The 12,582-nt window shown below is 43.3% G+C and overlaps 1 protein-coding gene across 1 annotated transcript in view; it reads right to left on the bottom strand.

Annotated features, from left to right (window-relative positions):
• Nucleotides 1–1,067: 1,067 nt before the first annotated feature.
• The window catches only part of EXO1 (exonuclease 1), a 32,249-nt gene continuing 20,734 nt past the window's right edge, over nucleotides 1,068–12,582 (bottom strand). Inside the window, exons 12-15 of the mRNA XM_080650945.1 lie at nucleotides 11,989–12,470; nucleotides 8,471–8,572; nucleotides 5,018–5,211; nucleotides 1,068–1,297 (exon numbers count right to left, since the gene is read on the bottom strand). Coding sequence (XP_080507071.1) covers nucleotides 1,156–1,297; nucleotides 5,018–5,211; nucleotides 8,471–8,572; nucleotides 11,989–12,470 — 920 coding nt within the window. The 3' untranslated portion in view covers nucleotides 1,068–1,155. The remainder of the gene's footprint in view (nucleotides 1,298–5,017; nucleotides 5,212–8,470; nucleotides 8,573–11,988; nucleotides 12,471–12,582) is intronic.

The following is a 12,582-nucleotide window of genomic DNA, read 5'->3' as shown; positions in this document are numbered from 1 at the left end:
GACATTTGATTCACATTCTTAATCGTTCTATAGCAGGAAACATTCACAGAAAACTCAGATTTGCTTCTGTTCTTTGGGTTTTTGTTTCTTTAAAAAAATTGTATGCTGTTTCTTACAATGTTTATTTTTCCATTCTGACCTCTTTTAGCCAATAGTCCTCTATTAAGTCTCATTTAAAAATTAAAATAGTCTGGGTCCCTATCTTCTATAGCTTAGATCATTCTATAATTTCTTTACCCAGCTGCTGTGGCTCAGTGGTTGAGCACTGACCTATGAACTAGGTCAGTTTGATTACTGGTCAGGACCCCGGGGTGCAGGGTCCATCCCCAGTGTGGGGTGTGCAGGAGGCAATTCACCAACAATTCTCTCTCATCATTGATGCTTCTATCCCTCCCTTCCTCTCCCTAAAGTCAATAAAAATATATTTTTTAAAATTTCTTTACATCATGCCAGATCTTCACTTGCAGAGCTGGTTCTTTCCAGGTATCTGTATTTCTCTGTAGAGCGTGTATATTATAGACCAGCGGTTGGCGACCGCTGCTATAGACTCTGCAATCTTAAATACATGTTAAGGAGTTTCTAGCCTGTACTTCAAAACAGACATATTTAAAAACAGGCTATTTTGAAGTTAAGAATATTAATGATGTAAGTAGTAGTTCCTTCCACTGTCAAACGTGTATCCCAACCAAACCCTTCAGGGTAGTAAAGCCCGTCCCGCTGTGGAATGACCTGCACGCCTTCCAACTGCCCCTCCCAGCCACTTTATTTTCCATTCGACCCCGGAAGACAGAGGCACGTGGAAAATTGTAAAGCTTGGAGCAATACAGTGATTTCCTCTAGGATAAAATAATTTACAGAAATGGGGTTTTCCATTTGCCATCCTTATGTTAACAATGTAACAAATCTTTAAATTTTTATAAATTCTAGTGGACTTGCCCAAATAACATTAAAACTTCCAAAACTGTTAAAAATAATTTCCCTATTTATGCAAATATAAAAAGCTGAACAAAGGAAACCATCACATAGTTCATATACAAAATGTACTCTTATTTAAAAAAGTGGCGTAACGCTAAGAACAAGTCTCAGACTGGTAACCGCCTCCCTGCCAAGAGGACTTCACGGACAGAAATGCTCGTGGGTGGTCCCAGCTGCCGTTCAGTGGAATATCGCTCTCTGCGCACGCGCACATTCCGGTTTGTGAAAGATGTCCTCTTCTGTTTCTGGAGTGAGTTGGATATTATCCTTGACTGGAGACAGGGGATCTGGCTTCTTACAAGAAGGAAGCTTCTCAGAATCTCTGCAAAACAGAACAGAATGCCATGAATTTGGTGTCTTTAAAGGGCAGAGATTCCTAGAGAATGCTCTCCCTGGATAAAATAATGGCAAATAGAAGAGGACACGACCCTTTAGTGTGGATATGCCCCAGTTCATCGAGTGCCCATCCAAGTTCTCTGAGGACCTCCAATAACACCTGCTTCAATGTCCGCAGGCGTGGCCCCCTAGTAAAGACACACGCGCTAAGGCAGAATGATTCCAATAGAGAAACGAGTTCTTTTCTGCTTGGCACCCTCTTCAGGTCTTGCTGAGAACCAATGTAAGTGAGGCATGAACAAATGTTTTAGCCCTAACTCATACCCCCTCCCCCCATTTTTTGTGTTCTCCACCTCCAGGCACATCTCAGAAATGACCAATTCGAGCTGCCGTGCACAAGTGCAAGATGCTCTCAAAGAACAACACGGGTCAGTGGAATGCGTGATACCGGGCGCGGGAAGTTCACTGTCAGGGTTCCATGCTCAGCCTCACAATAACTACTGCTTGTTGACTTTATGTGATGTCAAAAAAGGCTATTAAAATACAAATTTTCAAACTGGAAAAAAAACACAAAAAACAAAAAAACAAAAACCTAGTGGGGCCAGGTTTTCTTCATATACTTCAACCAAAACAACATACCACAACAGATCAAACACAGGACGGGTACAAGAATCCAGCTAATTCTATTAAAGTAGGCAATAAAGACTTGCAAACGTGTAGTCTCACTTTTTTCTTGTAGAACACTATGCTATTGATTCTAAATACTTAATGTTTATAGTTATCTTCTAAGTGTCTATTTTAATTTCTAAAAGGTTAAATGTTGACAGATGTAACTCTAAGTAATTACTTAATTTGGGGCCCTCACCTTTTAAAAGAATAAAGGGTTTCTGAAGGCAGGTGTTTGAGAACTCCTGCGATACGGTTTAACCCCAGACTCGACACGCTGTAAACAGTGAAAACACTGCCCAGCACTTCCTTACACAGTGTTCCCCTCCATACCATTTCCTGTGGCGACAACATCTCTATTAGGTAAGGCTTAATCCTATCGCACCCAGGTAATCTTCCTTTGGTTTTCACTTATTTTTAGCACATTGGCTTTAAGAACAAGAAAATCAGTGAATGAAGAGCGAGCCAAGATGGCTGCATAGGTAAATGCCTGTACTCGCAGCCTCCCACAACCACATCAAAATGACTAAAATGCAGAACCATCATGCAGAACTGCCTGAAAGCTGGCTAAACAGAAGCCCTACAACTAGAGAAAGGAAGAAAGCACACCGAGACTGGTAGGAGGGGCGGAACGGCTGGTCCAACAGCCACGTGTGCCGTTGTGTTTTTTAACTGGGAGGCAGACGTCCCTACAGAGGCTGCCAGTGAGGAGCCACGGGTCCCAGCCTCGGGTCCCAGAGTTGGGAAGAGAAGTCCACGCAACTACAGGCTGTAAAAACCAGGGGGATGTGGCTAAGTGACAAGGAGACTGCTGGGATCCCAGGTGCCCCCTTAAAGGGCTCATGCGCACACTTACAGGGTCCTACATCTTCCAAGCTCCAGCGCTGGGGAACCAGGCCCACATGGGAAGGAACTGGACTGTCCGACATCGTGGCAGGAACTCGGGGCGGCTTTCTCCCAGACAGGGGTGTTCCCAGTGGCCACTGTTCCTGTGCTGGGACCTCCGTCACAGGGTGACTGGCAGCCATAGCTGAGTCTTAGCACAGTTTGCTCTGCCTTGGGGATTCCCTGAGACCCCAACCCATCCAATACGTTTGTAGCTGCTTTTCCAAATGAATGGCCTGTCCAGGCTCAGGCTCCAGACTTGGCTAAATAGCAAACAAATGTCCCAAACAAGCAGCAGCTGGTGTCAAACTATCAACAAAAGGCCCAGCACCAGCACCAGCGGGCCTTGCCTGGGCCTCTCTAAGCCCAATACAAACAGCAAACAGCAGATCTCTCTGTAGCCCTGCTGGGTGGCCCAAGGCAGTGGCTGACTTTGAACCTCCCTGGAGGCCCTGTGTTTTCCGATGGTCTTAGGCGACCTTGCTAGCGGTTCTCAACCTGTGGGTCGCCTAGTAGAACCCCTAGCAGGGTCGCCTAAGACGACTGGAAAACACAGATATTTACATTACGATTCATAACAGTAGCAAAATTACAGTTACGAAGTAGCAACGAAAATAGTGTTATGGTTAGGGGTCCCCACAACATGAGGAACTGTATTAAAGGGTCGCGGCGTTAGGAAGGTTGAGAACCACTGCCCTAGAGCCAGTGCACCCAGTGGACAGCTTCAGGCCATAGTAGATTACAACTCCTCACATCCTCATGTGCCAACTCGAGAGGCAGACTCGGTGAGCACCAAAGCCCCCCTGGAGCAAGTCCTGCTGCATAGGGGTGTTTCCTGCACAGCAGCTCTCCACTGCAGCTGCAGCTGGTCCTCACAGCCTGGCCCGGGGGTCCACTCGCCAGTGACACCAACAGCAATCAAGGCTCAACTACAAGGCTGTGCACACACAGGGGCGCACCTAGAGTGCCCCCCAGCTCAGGTGACTGGGGAGGCTGAGCCATGGGACCTCTACACAAGGTCACTCTACCAATTCTAGGAGACATAGCAACGAACACAGGGAAGCAGCCAAAAATCGGGGGAGGAAGGAAGAGAAGGAAGCAGGAAGAAAAAGAGATATCTATTTTTCATATATTTTATCTATCAACAATCTAAAAATCAAAATGAATAAGAAACCTAATGAACAAAATAAACTGGTGAATAAAATGCAATCAGAGGCATGGAAGCAGAGTGGACTGATGAATGTCAGAGGGAAGGGGGAGTGGGTATGGAAGAGATAACCGAAGATCTTACCTTTAAACACGGACAGTAGGGTGGTAAAGGCCTGGGGTGGGGCAGAACTGGGTGGAGGGGGGCAATTGGGGAAAAAGGGGACATCTGTAATACTCTCAATAATAAAGATTGAAAAAGAAAATAAGTGAATTATAAATCAATGTTACTCTGTAGTTAATCTTGTAATCTAACAGAAGTATTGTAGCTATATACAGGGTCAACTCTTTTAAAACCATGTTTGCCACATACATTAGAAACCTGGCCAATTCATCTTATAAACTCAGTAATTCCTCCCATTTAAAAATTATTTTTTATTTTTTTAAGAGAGTGGGAGAGGGAGAGACAGAGAGACACACCAATTGGTTGCCTCCTGCATGCGCTGACCAGGGCCCAGGCTGGGGAGGAGCCTGCAACCAAGGTATGTGCCCCTGACCAGAATTGAACCCGGGACCCTTCAGTCCACAGGCTGATGCTCTATCCACTGAGCCACACCGGCTAGAGCTCCTCCCATTTTATATGATAATTTAAGGAAACAAAGTGCATTAAACCCAGAAGCCCCATTACCTTCCCAAACCCCATTCCTAACCTTGTTCTCATTACAATCCTGAGAGAGAAGGAAAGAAAGCTGAGACACTCAGGCCAGGAAAAGTAATGTGATTTGCTTAACAAGAGCGAGACCCCCAGAGCCAACTGAGAACCGGGGTTTTTATCAGTTTGCCACTTTTCACTAAAAGAAGGCACAGAAATTGCAGTTAAATTTAGTCAGCTAAAGGAAATAGGTAAGAGAAAAAGAAATTGATTCATATGGGAACAGAAAGACTTGGGAGAAGGATTGAAATTACAGGGGGGGAATTTACCCTATTTTAAAGGAACAAGACAACTCACTTTTTAAATCCAAAATTTTTCCAGAGCTCATTGATCTTGATCTGCAGGCCCGGCTTGTTCTCGGCGTTGTGATGTTTCCTCTTCTGGACTCTCGCTGGCCTCCTGCTCAGTCCACTGACTCTGGCAGGCACTAGAGGTTTGATCTTGGTTGCAGAGAGACTGTCCAGAGAACTAGATTTATACAGTCCAGGAACCTGAAGAATAAATGCCTGTTTTAATACTCTTTTGTAAAGCAACTACCTTTAGTTAATTTCAAGCTATCCTTTATACTCCAGAACAGAAAAATAACATAGGCAACATGTAAAAATGTGCCATTTATAAATATGTACTACAAAAATGGTAATTTTAACAGTTAATACACATAGCACCTGGCACTTAAACTCGAGAATTAAGTGAGCCTCTGCCTTACTCCTTCATTGCCTCTAGGCAATCGCTGTCTGAATCCATTTACGGTAATTTCCCCCCCTTATTTGTGGGGATCTGTTTCAAGACCCCCAGTGGCCCTAACTGGTTTGGCTCAGTGGATAGAGCATCGGCCTGTGGACTGAAAGGTCCCAGGTTCGATTCCGGTCAAGGGCATGTACCTTGGTTGCGGGCACATCCCCAGCAGGGGGTGTGCAGGAGGCAGCTGATTGGTGTTTGTTTCTCTCTCATCGATGTTTCTAACTCTCTATTCCTATCTGTAAAAAATCTGTAATTTTTTTAAAAAAGACCCTCAGTGGATGCCTGCAACTGTGGACAGTACCTAACTATAAATGCTATGCTGTTTCCCACACACACACCCCTGACCAAGTTTAACGCCCTTCCCATCTACACCAAGCCCTGACACAGCCTGCAGCTCTATCTTGTGCAGCTTGAGGTGTGACAGCAAAACAAGCACAAACTCCTTTTCCTGCCTCACAATCTCACAACAGAACGTTCGTTTTATCCTGGGTCTGAGCAACCTCAGCACACAAGTGTTTTCCTTCCTCTTTGAGCCGAGAACCTTCACCTCATCACAGCTTCTCTTCGCCATCTGAAGTGCGGCAGCAGCAATTTAGGAGCAGCGTCACTACTGCCGCGCTTTGGGGACATTATTAAGTAAAATAAGGGCGACGTGAACACAATCACCGAGGTAACAGGCAGTGGGTCTCATAACAGACATGGCTACTAGGCAGCTAATGGGTGGGTAGTGTTACAGCGTGAATATACTGGACAGAGAGAATTACCATCCCAGGCGGATGGAGACATGAAACAGAACATGGCATGCAACTTAAAACTTATGAATTATTCATTTCTGTAATTTTCCATTTAGTATTTTCAGACCATAGTTGACCATGAGTAACCAAACAGAAGAAAGCAAAATCGTGGATGAGGGGACTACTGTACACACCCACACACACACACACACGGCAGCATAACACACACACACACCCACACGGCAGCATAACACACCCACACACACCCACACCCACGGCAGCATAACACACACACACACACACACACACACACACAGCAGCATAACACACACACACACACACACACACACACGGCAGCATAACACACACATACACACCCCCCCCACACACACGGCAGCCTAACACACACATACACACCCCCCCCCCCACACACACACGGCAGCATAACACACACATACACACCCCCCCACACACACACACGGCAGCATAACACACACATACACACCCCCCCCACACACACACACGGCAGCATAACACGCACATACATACACATACACACACACACACACGGCAGCATAACACACACATACACACACCCCCCACACACACACGGCAGCATAACACGCACATACATACATACACACACACACACACACACACACGGCAGCATAACACACACAACTAGTGCGTATTTCGTTTTTCTCACTTAATACATCTTGATTTTACTTAATAACGTATGTTGGAGATTCTTCCGCTTCACACGTAAAACTTCCTTTTGTTTTGAAGAGGTTGCCTGGTCCTCCACTGTATAAATGTGCCACAATTCACTTAAGCTGATCTCTGTTGACAGGTCATTTACACCAAAGGGTTGATTTTTATTGGATGAAATACGGGGCCAGGGAAGTGTTGGTGTTTTTCAGGACAGCAACAGTGAGACATATAGAACTGGTGAGGAAGAGAGAGAACTGATGAAGCCGGCGGACGGCGTATGAAGAAGGAAAAGATTCACAGATGAAAGGGAAATCCCGGGTGAGGGATGACGGAGAGAGCAAGACGCAGGACAAAGAAAGAAACGTCACAACTTGGAAAGGACAGTTTGGTTGTTTTTCTTCAACCCCCGCCGAAGACGGATCGAGCTGGCAGTTATAAAGAAAAAGGACAGCTCTGAGATTTTGAAACTAAATGAGAAAAATGTGATTTTATTCCGAGATGCACTGCTTAGTGATAAGATGATGAAAACTGGACTGAGAGGGAAGGTGCATCGGATTTTTCACTGAACCAGGAGTGACAGTTAAAACCCCGACAAAGCGAATCTCTGACAGCAAGAATAACAACAAAAGATGATGGTTTAATGTCTGGACATAACTCCTTCGGGGAAAGTACTTTCTACATTTCTAGTCCTATCAGTTACTGCAAATAATTTTGGTATTTATTTCCAGACTTTTTACTATAATTATATAAACATACACATGTGCATGAACATTTTTAAGTATTATAAAGCAAGAACACCATGCTAATAACATACTTTTTCCTTTTCAAAGGCAGGATATGATTGAAAAGCCTCTCTTATTCAACGATGTTAAAACGTCTTATATTTTCTATAGTATGAGATGGAAACCTTTCAGATGGATATGAAGACTGTTGAAATACTGAAAGTTTTTATGCTTTAAAAAGTAAGTATGTTCACTACAGAAAAACATGGAAAACAAAGAACAAAGAAATTCACCTTTATTCCTACCAGCTAAGACCTAAAACCAAGAATGTATTTAATAATTTGTCTTTTATCTCCAATTTTCACCACTGTAACCAATACACAAGTAAATGTTCATGTGAAACTCTATTTCCTTAGGTTCAAGTTCTAGAATGCACTTACCGGGTTAAGTAATTTGAACTCTTTCAAATTGCTTTCCAGATATGGCAGGGCAACTCAGTCTCTCCTACACATCTGATTATACATCTCACTATAGTTTCATTAAAATGGCGCATTTCCCAGAACGTACCTGCGCTGTGAAAAGGCAGCTGACTATGTAGTCATTACAGATAAATGCTAAATGAGCGCACGGAAAAAGGACCTTTATACCACAAGGAAACAGCAGGTCTCACAACTGAAACGCCCACAATCAAGCACCAACAGGATCCTAGAAGGTTTGTTTGAAAGTAGACATTTTTGTGTAAATAAAAATATAGGCATTTACATTTTTAATTGTGCTTATGTTTCTCATTTTCTGGTAACAATCATGCGCTGCTTGTGACATGAAATAAATGAATGTTTTACCTTGTTTCTTAGAGGCGTGTCTTTTTTTGAAAAATGAGATACATGTAGCTTGGGTTTCTGATTACCTTGATTACCAAGTGACTTAAAATTGCAATCAGATTCCTAGATCCCCCAGATCAAAAAAAAAATAAAATTAGATTTTTACTATGGAATTTATATTTGACAACTAAACAAAATTCAACAAAACATAAAACAAAATGAGAAAATCAGTATAATGTTTTGGTTTTCCCCCCAGAACAGAAAGTATAAGAAACTAGGGATAGAGCAAAAGAAAATGGACCTGATGTGGAAAGAATGAGGTTTGCCAATTTCACTTCAAGATGCAGTGAAGGAACGAGCAAGGTGCGTGAGCTGGAGAGAACACATCTGAAACGGAAGGCCTTTCTGCATGGTTTCAGAAGCCGGCCCAAATGCTCAAGTTCACATAACACAAGCCTCCTCCTACACAAGCCTGGCTAAGTTTCCTAAATTACCAGCCACTAAACGCTGAACCAGGGTAGTTCTACATCTGTTAATTGTGTAACGCGTTCAACATTAAAGAGACAAAAGGCATCTACTTTCAAGAAGTAGGCTCATACTACCTCGAATGCACAGCTAGCTTTAGCAATGACGCTAAGGCCTACCTGCTGCTCCCAATCCCATCACGTAAGACTTTCCCATAGACGGAAAAATCTGGATCCCCACTAACTTCAAATAAAAAGGACAATGAGGCCCTGACCGGTTTGGCTCAGTGGATAGAGCATCGGCCTGAGGACTGAAGGGTCCCGGGTTCGATTCCGGTCAAGGGCATGTACCTTGGTTGCGGGCACATCCCCAGTTGGGGGTGTGCAGGAGGCAGCTGATCGATGTTTCTCTCTTATCGATGTTTCTAAATATCTCCCTTCCTCTCTGTAAAAAAATCAATTAAATATATATTTTTTTAAAAAATTAAAAAAAAGGATAATGAGGGGAAATTTAGAAGACTTTACATTTATGCATTTTTCATGAGGGTTTTCTTTTAATATTTATCTTGGGATTCTATATAGTATTATCATATACTTGAAAAAACAAAGTGACAAATACTGCATTAATATGGACTGTAACTTACAGAACCTCTAACATTCTCCACTCAGAGCTAACAGGAGTGCGGCACTGGGCTCAACAATTTCTTAAAGATCACGAGTAAGGTCCCAAGATTACTTCACCTCCGACGGGGCCACTGGGCTCATATCCCAGACCAGGTGGCGCGGACCTCAGTGAACCACACGGAGTCCCCCTCCCATATCTGAACAAGGCCCTGAGGCACTGTGGCTCTGAAACAGTTTCTGAATCAAACATTGATTACACAGAGCCAAAGCCAGTGTGGCTCAGTGGATAGAGCGTCGGCCTGCAGACTGAAGGGTCCCAGGTTCGATTCCGGTCAAGGGCACGTACCTTGGTTGCGGGCACATCCCCAGTGGGAGGTGTGCAGGAGGCAGCTGATCGATGTTTCTCTCTCATCGATGTTTCTAGCTCTCTATCCCTCTCCCTTCCTCTCTGTAAAATATCAATAAAATATATTTTTAAAAAAATTGATTACACAGCTCTCATGAACAATTCATTTATCCTAATAGGAATTTACTGCATCTGAAGCAGAAGATGCTTATAGAATCATTTCCAATTCAACTGGTCTTTTTGTGGAGGGAAGAGGGTTCACGTTGCTGTAATGAATTAGTACAACAAATGGTTAGCCCAGAACAGTGGTCCGCAAACTCATTAGTCAACAGAGCCAAATATCAACAGTACAACGATTGAAATTTCTTTGGAGAGCCAAATTTTTTAAACTTAAACTTCTTCTAACACCACTTCTTCAAAATAGATTCGCCCAGGCCGTGGTATTTTGTGGAAGAGCCACACTCAAGGGGCCAAAGAGCCGCATGTGGCTTGCGAGCCGCAGTTTGCCAACCACGGGCCCAGAAGACCAAGTGCGGCCAGTTCTGTGGGCATGACCAGCCCACAGGCTGTGAGCTGGAATAAGGCTTCTTAGTAAAACATGGCTAAAGCTTACAAAGGTGAGTTAAACAGACATCCACGGGAAAAAGGGCAAAAAATGTCCCAAAGGAGCTCAGCAGACTTAAAAGTATCCTCACAAATAGATGGTGTTTTTAAAAAATATATTTTTATTGATTTCAGAGAGGGAGAGATAGAAACATCAATGATGAGAGAGAATCATTGATCGGCTGCCTCCTACTGGGGACTGAGCCCACCGGTGACCTGGCATGTGTCCTGACCGGGAATCTAACTGTGACCTCCCGGTCGACACTCAACCTCTGAGCAACACCAGCCGGGCAATAGATGGTGTTTTCATGAAAGACGTTCAAGAGCTAGCAACTGTAGCTGTACTCCCCTGTGCCAAGGAAAAATGCAGTGTGAACTGAAAAATGGAAAAGACGACATTGAAATGGAGGCGCGAGTTAAAGGAAAGAGCCTTCCAGACCAGTCTGGAGGAACCAAAGGGAAAAGAAAGCCACAAAGGCAGCCAGCATTTGGGGCGCACACCCTCCAGCTTAAACCACACGGGGACAGGCTGGGGCTCCGAGCATATTAACTGACTCAGCTTTCTCCAAGGCAGAACACCCTGTCTCCACATTTTAACTGCGTTCTTTTCTTTGAGTCCAATACAACATTCCCTTTAGGAACTTCAGGATTCTCCTTTGGGTAAATATAAGCTGTACCGATTGGTTAGATGCTGTCCAAAATTCAGGATTCTCACACATCGAAATTCTGTCAGATACCACCGAGTCTATAATTGTTCTCACAACGTGGTAATTATAGTCAGTAGATATAAAATGAAGTATCTTATATTGCTATGCTATTTTCGGTATCTCAGATTGAGATTTTGAAGTATGATGACAACTCAGATTTGAAAAAAGCTATATGTCATTTTAAAATATGTCACTGGGTCTTCTGAACACTTATTTAGGGTTTTGATTTTATTGAAGACAAATTAAAAGGTATTTTATAAATTAAAAAATGGCTAGAATGCTTTTATTAATTTAAACAAAATAACATAAAGTCACTTGTTTGTGTTTTGTTTTAAAGAAGAAGTTTAGCAAGAATAAGAGTAAATGAAAAGATATTTCTGAAGATATTAAGGTTGAACACCAACACATTAATAGGGCCATCTCCTTAGAAGGTTTAACATGTTCTCTGAATTCAAGAGTATATTAAGGAATAAATATTAAATTTATAACAACTTTTCATTTCACAGCTTATCATTCTGCTTAGGTCTTAGCTACTCCACAAGTGAGGCACCTGTCAGTGGACACACAGTGATTAAAAAAATGCAGTTAGATGAAATGGATACGAGTTTAAAATAGGAAAGACATGGAGAAGCTCTTCAGCTGAATGAAATGTAAATTGTCTACACAGTAATATCTAGGATGAAAAATTAAGACAGCCAATTATTCCCATAATGTAGGCAAACTTTTCTCAATTGTAGGATAATCACCCTATTGTGTTTTACATGTAAATTTGAAAACGGGTTTCGTGGGACTTACCTCTGGGCTGAAATCCTTACTGGAAGGCCGAGGAAGTGTTGATGCACTTAAACTGTGTGGGGGTAATTCCGCACCCTCCCGGGACTGTGAGGACCAACTCAGTTCATATACAGGATGCGTTTCATCACCCGACTCATCACTCTTGACCTGAGACACATCGGACACCTTACTCTCAGGCAGAGAGCTGGGGGAGTCCCCCTTTCTCCGGAACTGATGCAATGCTGTACTCGGAGAGGGGCTTGGAGTTCTTGAAAAATCTGCAAGACTTCCAGACCAGCTAAAACAACTTCTCAGTGTCCCCAAAGGGGGTGGTGAGATGGTCTTTGTGAATCCGATGGTCTTAAAAGACTGAGGCTCTTCACCAGCAACCACAGCTACACCATCTGGAGTCTGATCACCTGGATTGTGTGCTACAGTCCTCTCAACCAGCTTCTTGCCCTCCAGACAATCTGATCGATTCAGATCAACTAGCTTCTTGCTTTCTAGACAATCTGATTCATTTAGTTCAACCAGCATCTTGCTCTCTAGACAATTTGATTCATTTAGATCAACCACTTTATCATCTAGACAAGCTGATTCATTTAGTTCAACGAG

Source organism: Plecotus auritus, assembly GCF_963455305.1.
Source record: "Plecotus auritus genome assembly, chromosome: 14".
NCBI classification, from domain to species: domain Eukaryota; kingdom Metazoa; phylum Chordata; class Mammalia; order Chiroptera; family Vespertilionidae; genus Plecotus; species Plecotus auritus.
Note: the sequence above shows the minus strand (reverse complement) of the source record. Positions and strands in the feature narration are given on the sequence as shown.